The following is a 14,827-nucleotide window of genomic DNA, read 5'->3' on the forward strand; positions in this document are numbered from 1 at the left end:
TATTATTCTATATTAGTCTGAATTGGAATAATATAGTCCTGTAATCTTTTTACATAGGGTGATCATGTGTCCTGAATTACCCAGGACAGTATTTGTTTATACCTGTGTCCCAGGATATTTCTTAACACTGCCTTTTTGCTCTTAGGAGTGTCCTGCTTTGGATGATAAATTACATCCTCACATTACTTTTAATTCTTAGAGTTGTCTCCTTAGTAGGGGCTTATCCTAGATGTAAATTTATTTTGTAATGGTCTGCTTCTGGTTTCTTAGAAGGGGAAAAGGGGAGACAGTTTTATCAGTGGCCAGTGGTACCCAGGAAATACACACACAAAATTTTCACCTATTAAAAAATATTTTTTTGAAATAGAATTATTCTCAGATGTGGAATTTCCTCTTAGAAACTACTTTGTCTGTTGACTCTGTTTAAAGAGTAGATGTTGCTTTTGGGGGGCATATTTTACTATCTGTATTTTGGGATTTCTGTTTTCATGGATGCCACAGGCAGTGATTTTTTTCCCCCAGTTCATCCCGTGTTCCTCAAATCTGGGCCCCTTGGTTAAAGGGATTGTAAATTAATAACAGTTAATGTAAATTTAAGGGGTGGGTTGTGGTGGAGAGGCAAGCAATAGAGGAGTCATTTTATAGGATAGAACATATAAGCACCAGAAGGGTCTCCAGTCATTTTGTAGAAATAGTTTTAAATACTATTGGTAATGAGCTGTGTCAAGGACGTTGTCCTTAAACTTAGGTTGCTGTAGTGTCCCTCCCCACTCAAAATAAGGTTTAATGCCCTTTACTTTCTCTGTTTAGCCGTACCCCTGGTAATTGCCAGAACTCTGCTAATGAAGTGGATCTTCTGGGTCCAAACCAGAATGGTTCTGAGGGTTTAGCCCAGCTGACCAGCACCAATGGTGCCAAGCCTGTGGAGGATTTCTCCAACATGGAGTCCCAGAGTGTCCCCTTGGACCCCATGGAACATGTGGGCATGGAGCCTCTTCAGTTTGATTATTCAGGCACGCAGGTACCTGTGGACTCAGCAGCAGCAACTGTGGGACTTTTTGACTACAATTCTCAACAACAGGTACTGTGTGTGTCTCTGTCACTCTCTCTGCTTTCCCTCCAGCCAGCACATTATTCAAGTAACTGAGAATGGGGTAATGGGAGGAGGGTGGCATTATTTTAGGCCTTCCATAGCCAGTCCTTATTAACCCAACAGTGATGTGGATTACAAAGCCTCTGCATCTTCCCCTCCAGAAGCTTATTCCCATGTTGAGGTTTATTGGCAAGAGACCACCCTGCTCTGTGTACTTCCTTTGGCTCGTCTCTCTTTCTTCAGGGCCTGGGGAGGGGATGTGGTGGTGTTACCTCTTGTAACACAATCCTCTTGAATGTTAAATTAATTCACTGAAGATTAATGTGATTGTACTGCTGTTGGTTTTTGTTTTTAAAATAGTAAACTCTGTTGTCTGCCACTGTCGGGAGTCCAGTGCTAGATGTCTTATTAGTCCTGTCTTTTAATTAAGTGAGTTACTGCAGGTAACAGACACACCTGGTACCTTTCAAAAGAGTTAGAATGTAATTAGGGGAAAAACACAAATCATGTGACATAAAATCTGCAGTGAAATGACCTGGCTCTTCTTTTATTCATAAGTCTTTGGAATGTATTGTATGTGTGCCTTCTGGTTTTGAAGGCATGGTATGACTAACTCTAGGGTTTACTGATTCTTCTGTTTAATTTTTTTAAAGGAAAATTAGCTGTCTGAATTATAAAAAGGGGGTAGGTAGCCTCCTGATCATGTTAAGTACCACAAGTTCTCCTTTGTGGCTACAAGTACTTTGATGGGCCATGAATTTCTGATACTCCTTGATTTTGGAATATAAATATAAACTTCTAGGTTTGAAAGATTAAAATCTCATTTTGAAGTTTAGAAATTATATATCTATAATTTTTTTCTATGGGGAAAATTGGCTTATGGTCTTTGTAGATCAGTTGTACCATACTGTCCCTTTAGTTGTCATAAATGGCTGATTTTAAATGAATTTTGATTGATAGATGATTGGATAATAAAGTCAACCATGTGAAGTTTACAAAAAGAAACCCCTTTAAGGGATGATGTGATATGCATACTCTGTGCTCATATCAGATGGATATATTAGGTTTAATTAACCAACTCTTTTTCCAGAGAGAAAGTGAACTAGAAGTGTACACTGTTCTCCCCGTAGTTCCCAGTAGATATGCTCATCTTTCCCTAGGAATTTGACTTCCTGTGCTTTTTGTCTTCTTTTTTATGTTTTTTCACAATGAATCCTCAAAACATCACTTTTGAGTGAAGCCAGAAATTACTTCAGATGCTGAGGAGATAATAGACTTTAAGATATTTTGTGTCACATCAGCAAACATAGGGAGGGACACACTGTTACTGTGTAGACTTACAACTTGTTCAGCTTAGAACATTAATGTGGTGATTTCTCTCTCTAAATTGAGGTATGTTAAGTGCAGACTGATTCTAATCAGGTTCCTCTAACCTAGTTATCTCAAGAAGTTTTATCTGAATTCTTTCTTTTACTCTGTCTCATTGGTCTGAACTTCCCCTAGCAACCCTTAGAACTCTAGGCGGTTTGGGTTCTTGGCTTCCATTCCCAATCTGATTCTTTGCTTGTTACTGAAGAAGTGTTTATTTAAGAAGTGTTTGTCTCCAACCTCTTATGAATGAAAATCTGATTCTCTTTCATATAATTGTTCTTTACCTCATAATCAGAGTTGGGATTCTCTTTTGATTTATTGATCTTGGGTTTCAAAATAATTCTATCAATTTTTGAGGAGCCTGGATAATTATTAGAACTTGAACAGAAATGTACTTTTGCATACCCACAAATAGTTAACACAATTAAATCAAAGACACCACCCACTCAGATTTATAAAACCTGGGGTGCCTTTACCATGTATCCCATTTCAGCAGTTTTTGGACGTTAATGTTATTATTTTGCAAGTTAAACTATTGTTGGGTTCTGACTTCCCATGCATGTCTTGGTTGCTGCAGTATAGGGACATTGTTACACAGGTACACCATCATCATAGGATGTGATCATTGTTACTTTGTCCCATGGGCTCATAATTCTTGCTATTCTGAGTAGATGGCTGTACACATTCTTGTACTTGGCAGCCTAATAGCATGCCTGGGAACCGTTGGCCCAAGACTCTTCAAGCCCCTTAACTTCCCAAAGGCTCCAGCGTAAAAGCCAGTAGTAATTAAGAAGGAAGGATCCTTGCTCTACTGTAAATTGGTGTTTGTTCCTACACTTTATCCTTCTCATCTTTTTTACCCTTTTGCTTTTTGTTAACGTTTTATTCCCCTTTCCATTTCTACTAATTAAAATGGTTCTCATTCTTCAAGGTCCAGTGCTGTTACCTTTCTTGATTTCCAAATCAAAAAGTTGTCATGTCTGTCTCCGTTGAACCCTGTAGTGCTTTGTGCTTCCCTTAAGAGAAGGAGTCATCGTGTTCTGCTTTGTGTTATGATTACACGTCCTCTGCTAGATTATAATCTCCTCAGAGGGTAAGGTGGGGTCTTGATCCCTCTGTGTCCTCTGCTTTGCTTTAGTGGACCAAATTTCCAGGGAACCTTTTCCATACCCCTATTATATTATCTCAGAACATCCCCCATATTTAATATACTTCCCAAAACTAAAATTGGGAACTAGCCTTCTAAGAGGTCTGGAGGCCACTCTTTGAGGCCTTGCATCTGTTCTAATATGTGAGTCGTTTAGGTCTAGCCCACTAGATGTGCCTCATAGATAAATAACTGGACCTGTATAATATCCAGTAAATTCACCTCCTGAATCAGTATTTAATCTTCTTACTGTCAGAGCCCTCTTGCCATCTGATCAAAAGCCGTAGTTCTCTCATCAAAAAACAGAATTCTTTTGACACTCTATTTTGTGGATAACTTCAGGGAGATCACAGATCTGTGGAGTGCAGGTTATAACCTTCTGTTTGCATTTTTTGTTGTCACCTGTAGCCAAGCATATCTTTCGTGAATGGAATGGGCTTCCCCAACCCCATGGCTCTCAGTTTAGTTATTATAGCTCATTTGGTCATTTAAATAGTGCAAGGAAATACTCCATGACAAGTGATGAGACCATTTATTCCCATGTCCTAGGGAGAACATACTCTTAACCTGGGGAAGGAAGGACTTATGGAAGAGGTGGATCTTGAGCTGTGCCTTGCAAGACTTGTTTATACCAGGAGAAGAATGAAAATTCCAGTGGAGGAAATAGTAAACTAAAGACTTAAAATTAGAAATGAACATATATGTGTTCAATAGATAATGTAGAAACAGTCACCCTAGCTGGTAGTTGAGGTTGAAGAAGAGTGACTTGTGGGGTTGCATAGATAGTGTTGTGAGTCTTACTGACTTTGCTGTGCTGCCTTATGGTCATTAACAAGACATTTTTAAGAAGTACTGACTTAATTATCATGGTTTAGCTTTTCTGTGCTGAGTGTTAGCTTAATAGCGTTCTTTTGCCCATATTAATCAGTTAACTGTTGACTGTTGTGTCCTTCCAGGAACTTTAGGTTTTGTCCATAGAGAACAGAGCTAGTGTTCATAGAGTGACTATCATACATGAAACAATTATGGAATGGTTGAGGAACTAAGTGCTAAATTGGTTGGTCGAGGATCCTGTCAGACCAGGGGAGGGCTCAATGAGGACCAAGTTTGCATAGACCTAACTTGAATGACACGTGGAATGTATATTGCTGCAGTTAAGAGAATAGAGGTATGGAGGTGGAAATGACAGTGGTGTGGTCATTGGTTGACAAGAGTAGAAGATACATGTAGAAGCTAAAAAGGAGATAGATGCATTTGGTTATTGAGTCCAGGTCACAGAGGCCTTGAGAGCCACGACTGAGTACAGACAATATTAATGATTGTGAGGATTGAACCAAAGATCTAATGTGGCACATATTTTTCTGTACATTTTTATCATGGTTTTCTTAAACGGGCATCAGAGGATTTTTTTTTTTAACTTTTGAGTTATTTGCTATAATTGGTAGGGTAGCTTTGTGCTTTTATGTTTGAAAATTGACAAAATAAATAATTCCTTCTTGTGTCCTGTTTCATTTCATTTTATTTCATTTGGTGTAATAAGTTGGTTTCATAAGACTTAATATCAGCTTATATTTAGACACAGAAAGCAGCCTGAAAGTACAGAAAAGGTAATTCTCATTTAATTTATTGCAAACTAACTGTACTTAGTGATACTTTGGTTTTTGGATAGTTAAATTACTTGTGTAGCCACTGTTAACCATAAAGTTAACCTGAGATGTATTTAGAGTAGGGATTCCCTTTTTAGTGCCATGAACCCCTTAGCAGTTAGGTAAGATCTCAGACTGAATTCTCAGAATACTATTTAAAAATGTATAGTGTAAGTAGGATTACAGAGAAAGCCAATTATATATAAATAGCTTTAACAATATTTGACAACAGATTTGTTTGACAACAAATTTGGCAACAAATTGAACAAATCTGCTTCTTTATCATATGATGCATGAGATAGAGGTAGTCATACTAGCCATCATAATAAGCAAGATTTTGAGATGCCTAACAATCATAAAGTAACATGAAAGTGTATATGATTGCTGTTGGTGATTAAATCACAGATGTGTGGCTAAATTTAATGTGGTTTATTGCCTACAATAATAATTGGAGGACATGCTAAATTTCATGACAATAAAGATAACTTTATCTGCCCCAGATCTGGGGTTAGGAACCCTTAATTTAGGGTAGTTTGAAATGCTCATTGATATCTCTTTCCTCATTTTCCCCTCATTGTCTTCTCTTTAATCCTGGAAAACAAAGTGAACAGCTCACGTATACTGTGTTCATACCATTTTGTGTTTTGATGCTTGAGCAATATTCTTTATTTTAATAAATAGCTATGCAATTATCTATATTTACCTAAGTATACTTTAGAAAAATATTACTAGGTTTCATTATATTACAGTCATATGTAACAGAAACCAAAGCCAAGATTGGTAATCAGGTAGATTAATCTGGTTATTATTCTTTATTTAGGGTGCAGTTAATATAAAAATAACCCAATGATGTGGCATGTTTTACAAAATTGTGTACTGAAGTACTAAAACTCTAACCTGTTAAGCATGAATTTTTAACAGAGAGGCAGTACTCTGAAAGCCCTAGTCAGATGGGAGAGGCAATTGGCATGCATTGCTTTTTAAAGTGTGGTAGTGATTTAAATGTCATTCTTATGAGACCAAGTGTGTGCACAGTTTTAATATAGGTGTTTAAAATTCTTGGCTTTCTTTTCAGTTTATAAATAAGAGAAAGATTATTCTGTCAGTGTCATGCGTATAGTCACTGTTAAAATGCTGACTTTAGCTAGGAATTAGGTCAGTTGAAACTTACCTTTATTGTTACTTGACTTTGCTGAAATTTTAGAATATGATTTTTCTCAAAAGATATTAACTTATTTGATGGAAGGATATATTTTTTCCTTACCTTATTTAGAAATCATTTATTTTGGAATCCGATTCTTCATCTGCTAAAGAAATATGAATTTTTTTAAAAAAAAATTGGCAGCATAGTTTGTACCTGTTAAACCAAAAATCATTGTAATTATTAGTTGATTATTACAGCTGTTCAAATAACCTGGTCAAAAATGAACTTTGATCTAGAAGCTTCAGACAGTAGCAAACTTTCACAAATTTTATATACTGAGGACTAGCTCCAGGATATAATTTTTTCTTAAAAATTTATAGCCCCACTATTGGTGTAATACTCGTATTGTTTGAAGGGCTTTTCTCTGTGAATTCTGACAATAGCCCCATGAGGTAGGGCAGCTATTATATTTTTATAGATTTATTTATTTTTTTTACAATTTACTTGGGCAGAATTTATTTATTTATTTTTATAGATAAGGAAATTAAGACATCATGAAGCTTACAGACTTAGTGAAGATCATATACTACCAGCTATGCAAACATCTTTGTTTTGGTTTCTAGCTCCTAGCTGTTTCCTTTGGACCTAGTACTAGAAACATAAAGCCTTTTGATGCATGGAGTATTCAACTGCATTCCTAGTTTTTTCTGCCTTGAGTATGTTTTAAAAAATACTCATCAACAACGGAAACTAAAAGGGTTTTTCTTTCTTCCCTTTTTGTGACCTGACGGCAGTTGGTGCTCATGAACTCAGTGGGGTTTTGACTTTCACACTGACTCAGAAGAGTCTTGCCTTCTGCTTTCCTTGTCCCATCCTGGGCTGCCTTACTGGGTGGGGAGCTGTGAGAGGTGGCCCACAGGAGGGCTTTGTCCGTGTGTGTGGGTGCTCTCCTCATTCCTCAGAAAGAATATCACATATAAAGGACTTTCAAGTGCTTTATGTGTATTGATTTTAATACTTAGAACAACCTTATGAGTTAGACAAATCTTTACTGTCCCTGTTAGAGAGAGGAGGAGAGTAAAGCACAGAGGTTTTCCTGCCCAGTGTTTCACACACACACAGTCAGTGGTAGAGCCAAGACATGAATGCAGGCTTTCTGGCCCCAGACTCTGTGCTATTGTCCTCTCTCCACTATGTATATTGCCTTAAACTGGTAAGAAGCCAGGCCTGGCAGTGCATTTTATTTTGGGGGGAGAAAGGATAGTCTTTGACATTGGCTAACTCCATATTTAGATATTACTCTTCCAGATTCTGAAAACTCAACAACAATGTTTTTATGCCAGCAATTGTTATTGATAACAATAGTAGTAATAGCTGTCTCTTATCAGGTGCCAGCTGTATGCCAGTCACTATGTTGGGGGTTTTTGACTGCCCAGAATCATTTCTGGAATATAAACCATGCAGGGTATCTTTTGTTAGTTCATATAGTGTCAGAGAAGGGAGGTAAACCAGCTTGCTTGTGTGGTTCCCAAATTATGCCTTCAGTTATTTCTTATTAGGAACCTTGGTAAGCTTGAAGTAGTTGACATATTTCCCCCTGCATTCAGTTTCTTGCATAGCTTATGAATTCTGCCTAAGTAAATGGCAATAAATTGTGGCACATTTATCATTATACTGACCTTAAAATAAGCATTTACCCCAAGTTTCACAGTATTGTTTCTCAGTTATTATTGGCTTACTCTGTGAAAATCATGAAAATGTTGACAGAGTTCAGCACTTTGCCCAGCAGATGGCATTTGTATGAGTTTTTCAGGATCCTTTAGAATCCATCACTTGCCAGTTACCCAATTTTGTTTTGAATAACCTGTATTCCCAGTTAATATCGGACCATTTACATAAAGAAAATGTGCTAGAATTGCTGTAATCTATACTATAATCAAATCTGCCTGTTGGCAATGCATAATTTACTTAACGTTTATTGCAAAATGCACTCAAAATAATTCCTTCTCTTTTTGCCATAATCACTGAGATATTAACCAACTCTCAAAGTTGGATAATATCAGGATATATGGGCGATTTTATAGGGCCTGTATGTTTTTAGTTAAAAGTAATAGTCCCTACTCTCAGTGGTAACATGGTAGTGAGGACCACAGACTGATGTTGTGCGGAATGGTTATTTTATTCACACACTATGTATTTATATGTATATTTACAGGTACAGTACATATGTGTAATGTTACATGAAATGTTAAAAGCATGTGAAGTGAGGATAAGTCATAATGGAATGGTATTGGAGTACTGTTTTCAGTTAATAAATCAAGATAACCTCAAGAGTTATATTCCGAAGACACTAGTATCCTTATTTCCCTAACTTCATGTTGCAGCGCCTAGCTAATAATAAGTGCTCAAAAAAATGTTTGTTGAATGAAATGAGTTATTTTATTTGCAGCAGGCCCAAGGAGGGTAGAGGGAAGAGGCTAGCATGAGCGGTGTCTGAGATGTTAAATATTTCAAAAGGTTTTAGGCTAGGAAAATTCCAGAGATCCATTGAAGGGACAGTAGATGTTTAGTTGGAACTGTGAGGTATTTTCACAACCTTAGAAAAATTTTTTAAACAGCTTTCCACTATTTTACTTGTTTCCTGCTTCCTGGCTGCCTGTCTTATGGGGGGTGGGGTGGGGGAGGAGCTGTTGGTAGGAGCACTACAGAGGCACTGTCCTTTAGGTGAAACAGAAACCAGCCTGGCAATAATCACAGGGTGTAGGTACCAGATAGTACTGGTCGGCTCCCTTCCTGGAGTGAACAGTTGTTTTCATATGTTTGTCAGTAGATTCCTATATTTCTTTTTTGGTGGTATGCGGGCCTCTCACTGCTGTGGTCTCTCCCGTTGCGGAGCACAGGCTCTGGATGCGCAGGCTCAGTGGCCATGGCTCACAGGCCCAGCTGCTCCACGGTATGTGGGATCTTCCCAGACCGGGGCATGAACCCGCGTCCACTGCATCAGCAGGCGGACTCTCAACCACTGCGCCACCAGGGAAGCCCCCTATATTTCTTTTGAATACTTGATATTTAATCAATGCTTGTAAAGTAGTACTGTCTTTTTACCAGCATCATAATGAAGTTTTTCTTTTCTTTAACCTTTGAAAATAAACTCTAAAGTATATTGAAGTCTGTACTACGTGTTTACTTTTGTCATTCATACTGTGAAAAGCAGAGGCTTATTTTACTCTGGTTTTTAGAAAGATGAATATATAGAAAGAGAGGTAACAAGTACAATTGGCCAGTATGTTCAGAATATTCACCTTTTAAAAACAATTTTTTAAAATCAGTCTACTCACTCATTTGAGGCACAGAAGTAACCAGATCATAGAATAAAGTCCACCACCTAAGATAACATTAAAAGTTCAGTTGTGATGATAATTAAGCTGAGTTGTCAGAATGACATTTTCTCCTAATGTCTGAAACAATCAGGTCTTTTTATGAAGACATCTGTAATTCAAGATCCATGTTGTCTGTTATATATCATCCAGTGATGTTAGCCGAAACATTGAAAAGTCCTGTAGAAAGAGCAGGTAGGTTGAAGGTCCTCTGTAGGGAAGTCCCATCAGTAAATTCTCCTAGTCTGATTTCAGAAAATAAAGAAGTCTTTAGTATAACCCCTTGGAAGGAGGCACGTCAGGGCAGTCCAAAATCAGGACTCCCCTTTCTTTGTACCCAAATTATTCATATTAAAATGTATGAACATTTTATTCAGTGCTGTGTTCCTAGTTCCTTGCACAGTGCCTAGCGGATGTTGTTTCATAAATATTTGTAGAATGAATGAAAGAATGAGTGATTGACTTTGTAATAAGAGAGAATCTTGGGATATTCTTGTCAAGACCTTTGAACTCCTTTCCTTGGGAACTTAACAGTGTGCTAGGTCTGAGCTCATAATCCAAGTTTTGTTAGTAGCAGCTATACTTCTATTGTTTTTTTTCTTATGTATAAAAGAATTGGTATTCTAGGAAACTCGGGAGCCCCCCAAAATTGCACAGTTGTCCAGTTTACCCATTATGATAAGCCACTAGTTGAGGAAGGTATCCAATATTATTTCCCCAAGAAGAGGCAGCCAGAGGATGAAATGAATACTCCAAAATGTGAATAGGTGAGAATTAATTCAAAGTGTTTGTGGGGTTCGTAAAAGAACTGAAGGGAGGTAACAGCACTCGGTGCAACGTGGTAAGTCATTTGTAGTATACTCATTTAGTTTTTAAGTTGCTCTGGATCAGGCAGCAACCTCAGACCTGGAATAGCTCTTAGGGCATTTGTATGTATGTTTGTGGTTCAGGGGACATATGACCTGTGAGTAGTTAGCACACAGGAACTGGGCACACCAAACTAAGGTGTAAAGCAAGAGAGGGAAAACGGAACTATGAAGCATCATAGATACCAAGGGAATGGAGTAGAACATGTGAACATTTTTGTTTAAAGCATTATGTCTAAACAAGGGTTTATGGAAATTTTTATTCAGAGAGGTTTTAAAATTATTTCACAAGACAGGTTCTCTAACCTCATCATGTCCTTTTCTTCCCTCAGCTGTTCCAAAGACCTAACGCACTTGCTGTCCAACAGTTGACAGCCGCTCAGCAGCAGCAGTACGCGCTGGCAGCCGCGCATCAACCCCACATTGGTAAGTCCTTGAGCCGAAAGCTCCCTTATAGGGGTGGCCCTATTTTAGGATAGCGGCTGCTGTGGAACCCAGCAGACTGATTGCCAAAGTCCAGACAAATCCCTCACGGTACAATAAATGGCCTCTTAACTCTTGTCCAGTTGTCTTTAGCAACATTCTTATTTTTCTAGACCTCAACTGTTAAGATTTCTTGGTATCCAGTTATTGCTCTGCCTCAGCTGTTTCAGTATTTAAAGTATTTACTGTAGTAGTGACTAGCATCAACTCTGTTGGTAGGTTTGGATGAACTCAAATAACAGTAATTTTGTGCTTGTTGGGCTTGTGTAGACTATGGATATATCAATGTCACATCTTATTAAGTAGCAAGTAGTACCTATAAGCCTGTTTTCCAAGTAGCATGTATTGAAAATTTTAAAAAGTGATATCACTGGTTTTTAAAGTACAGTAGCTTTGCCCTTTTCCTATTGCACTTATTAATGTTTTGATGTGCATATTTTTGTCTTATTGCCTAGACTCCCTGCACCCCTCCTCCACTTTTTTCAGGTCTCTTTGAAACAAAGTGCTTTACAAGTAGAAATTTTTTTTTAAAAATGTGTTAAAATGACACGATTGAATAGATAGAAGATCACCAATCATGGATTGTGGAATGCTGTGGAAGAAAAGACTTGCTTCCAACCTAGATATACAGGTGACCCTTGAACAACATGGGTTTGGACTGCACAGGTCCACTTATATTCAGATTTTTTTTCAGTAAATGTTCTACAGTACTACTTGATCCTCGGTTGGTTGAATCGTTGATGCAGAAATGTGGCTATGGAGGGCTGACTTTAAAGTTATACGTGAATTTTTGGCTGCGTAGGGGTCGGCACCCCTAACCCCTGCTTTGTCAAAGGGTCAGCAGTATTAAGTCTAGGCATAAAGGCCTTTTGCCTGGGTCTTACTTAATTTATACTTGTAGATAGCAGTCTTGATAAATATGCATGCATCTTCTTTGAGGAAAACTGGAAAATTGTTTAAATGGAAATAAATCCTTCTATCCCATTACAAAGTCTTTTAAATTGCTTTATTTTAGCCTGTTATAATGTAATTTTTGTAGTCTTTTAGAAATTGTGCTGAATTAAAAACTGCATAGCAGTTTTAATTGTACGTCTTTAGCAAAGGCTAAAAAAAATAGACGATAGATAGATGTCACCATAATCTTTAGTACAGGGATTATTTTATCTTCTTAAAATTCCATTTTAGTCTCAACCTATCCTATCTTCTCTTTTTTCTTTTTTTCCTCACCTACAGCCTGGAATGATTAGCCAAACTGTGTAGGTGTTTGGTAGGGCTGCAGTTTTAGTCAAGTTTGTTTTTACTGACAGGTATGTTTTCAGCAGGTTTAGCTCCCGCTGCGTTTGTCCCCAACCCATACATCATCAGTGCTGCGCCCCCAGGGACGGACCCCTACACAGCTGGATTGGCTGCAGCAGCGACACTAGGTGAGACATTCTGCCACACGAGGGATTTTCTCACCTGCTAAAAAGTCATTTTGATGGGCACGCATTCTTTATACTCTTTCACCAATCCACGTCTCCAGTGGAGATTTCTCTCCTGATTTCCAGGACCATCTGTCGGCCAGTTAGACATCTCTGCTTAGCTGTAACCTCAGACGTGAACACATTTAAAGGCAGGTTAATCAGCTACCTCCTGTATAGTTTTTGTTTTTTGGTTTTTGGTTTTTGTTTTTTTTATGTGGTGCAAATGCCTTTAGGCCACTTCCTTTGTAAATTAATTAATTAATTTTTATTTGACATATAGTTCATTTACAATGTTGTGTTACTGTGTAGATATTTTTGATCACTAAGGCACCAGTTGCTCATACATATTTCGGGAATTTCTCTTCTTGCTCAGGTCTTCCTACTACCTGTAGTCTACCCTAGTCCAGGTCCGTTTAATCTTTATGTAGACTTTTACAGCTGTTCTCTCTTATGTGCTTTCTTTTAAACTAATTAATTAATTAATTAATTTTGGGCCACATTTGGTCTTTGTTGCTGTGCATGGGCTTTCTCTAGTTGCGGCTAGCAGGGGCTACTCTTTGTTGTGGTGCGCGGGCTTCTCATTGAGGTGGCTTCTCTTGCTGCGGAGCACGGGCTCTAGAGCGCACGTTCAGTAGTTGTGGTGCAGGGGCTTAGTTGCTCCACGGCATGTGGGATCTTCCTGGACCAGGGCTTGAACCTGTCTCCCCTGCATTGGCAGGCAGGTTCTTAACCACTGCGCCACCAGGGAAGCCACTTTCTTACGTATTTTCAATTTTCTTCCTTCCTTCCCCTTCTTCATCCACCTAGATTGTTCAAGAAAACTGTCTCAACCACAAATCTTACCCTTTTATCCTTCTACTTAAACCCTTCATTGATTTTTGTCTTACCTACTCTAATATAGCATACTGCAGTTAATGTCAGTATAGCTGGTCATTCCAAACTACTTGGGTGGTGGTGGTGATGGTGGTGGGTTGTTCCTTGGAATCATTGTTTCTAAGGAACTGCCATGACATTATGAGGATTAGTGAGGATTTGGACCCACTATGTATAGGGATCTCTCCACGACTATATGGATGTCTCTACGTGTGCACCACTTTCTCCCCCTTCAGATTGGCTCCCACTGGCTTATACCGTACATTCTAGCAGTACTAAATTGATTTTAGTTTGCTACACATACCACACTGGTTTAGGCCTCTGCGTCTTTGGACATGATGGTCTCCTTAGTCCTCTAAAGTAAACTCTTTCCCCATTCTTTGCCTGGGAAGCTTCATAGCTGCTGTTGTCACCTCTAGAAAGCCTTCCTTTGCTGACCTTTCCCTGTTCTTTCTCTGATCATCACTTTGTATTTATTTGTTTGTGGACGTGTACATGGCTGGGTTTTCTTCCCCTTTGAGACTGAACTCTTTCAAAGGCAGGCACTTTTGTTACTTGACTCTGTGTGGCACAGTAGCTGTCAACATGGTGCGGTCATAAATATATGGTAGATTGAATTCAACGTTAGGACAGACTTAATGTCTTCCAAAGTAAATATTCTTTGGAGACATCCCTCCAAGTCATGTTAATTGTGACTAAATATTATTTGTAAGATTTCACATATTTTATAGCATATGATTGGTAATTATGAACTCAAATGCAGCATAGAATTTCATATTTTCTTTAGAATTGTTTACATTTTGGCATGGGTTGTGATGGGAACATATGTAGTATAATTTCTCTGCCCCTGTTGCCTTTAGGGGAAGTAGAATCTTTGCTAATTACCGTTAATATTTATTGAACCCTTATTAACTGTTTGCCAGTGAGTGCTTTTCATTCATATGAATTGTTGGATGATGGCTTTTCGGATTAGGAATTTGGGGCTCAGAGAGCTGTCTTGCTTGAGGTCACACAATTTATTTATTTAGTCTCTACTTTTCCCTCCAGCTTTATTGAGATAGAATTGACAGACAAAATTGTATTTAGAGTACACAACATTAATATATATATACATTGTGAAAGGATTCCTTCCATCGAGTTAACTAATATATCTGTAATATCCCATATTTACCTTGTTTTATTTGTGCAAAATTTGTTTTTTGTTTAAAAATTTTTGTATATTTTTAAATTGAAGTACAGTTGATTTACAATGTTGTGTTAATTTCTGCTATACAGCAAAGTGATTCAGTTATACATATATACAGTCTTTTAAAAAATTTTATTTATTAAAGGTTTTTGTTTTATTTTTTTGATGTGGACCATTT

The 14,827-nt window shown here is 37.9% G+C and overlaps 2 protein-coding genes across 51 annotated transcripts in view; one reads left to right on the forward strand and one right to left on the reverse strand.

Annotated features, from left to right (window-relative positions):
* The window catches only part of TINAGL1 (tubulointerstitial nephritis antigen like 1), a 496,849-nt gene that overhangs the window by 438,461 nt on the left and 43,561 nt on the right, over positions 1-14,827 (reverse strand). The window lies entirely within an intron of this gene.
* PUM1 (pumilio RNA binding family member 1) overlaps positions 1-14,827 on the forward strand; it is a 128,459-nt gene that overhangs the window by 66,623 nt on the left and 47,009 nt on the right. For 21 of the 50 annotated variants that reach the window (XM_067012786.1, XM_059037289.2, XM_067012972.1 and 18 more), the window contains 3 exons: positions 811-1,081; positions 10,977-11,070; positions 12,450-12,551. In XM_067012786.1, coding sequence (XP_066868887.1) covers positions 811-1,081; positions 10,977-11,070; positions 12,450-12,551 — 467 coding nt within the window. Of the gene's footprint in view, positions 1-810; positions 1,082-10,976; positions 11,071-12,434; positions 12,552-14,827 lie in introns of all 50 variants that reach the window. The other 29 variants (XM_059037277.2, XM_067012818.1, XM_067012937.1 and 26 more) reach the window with 3 other exon arrangements.

This window comes from Kogia breviceps, chromosome 1 (assembly GCF_026419965.1).
Source record: "Kogia breviceps isolate mKogBre1 chromosome 1, mKogBre1 haplotype 1, whole genome shotgun sequence".
In the NCBI taxonomy this organism is placed as follows: domain Eukaryota; kingdom Metazoa; phylum Chordata; class Mammalia; order Artiodactyla; family Physeteridae; genus Kogia; species Kogia breviceps.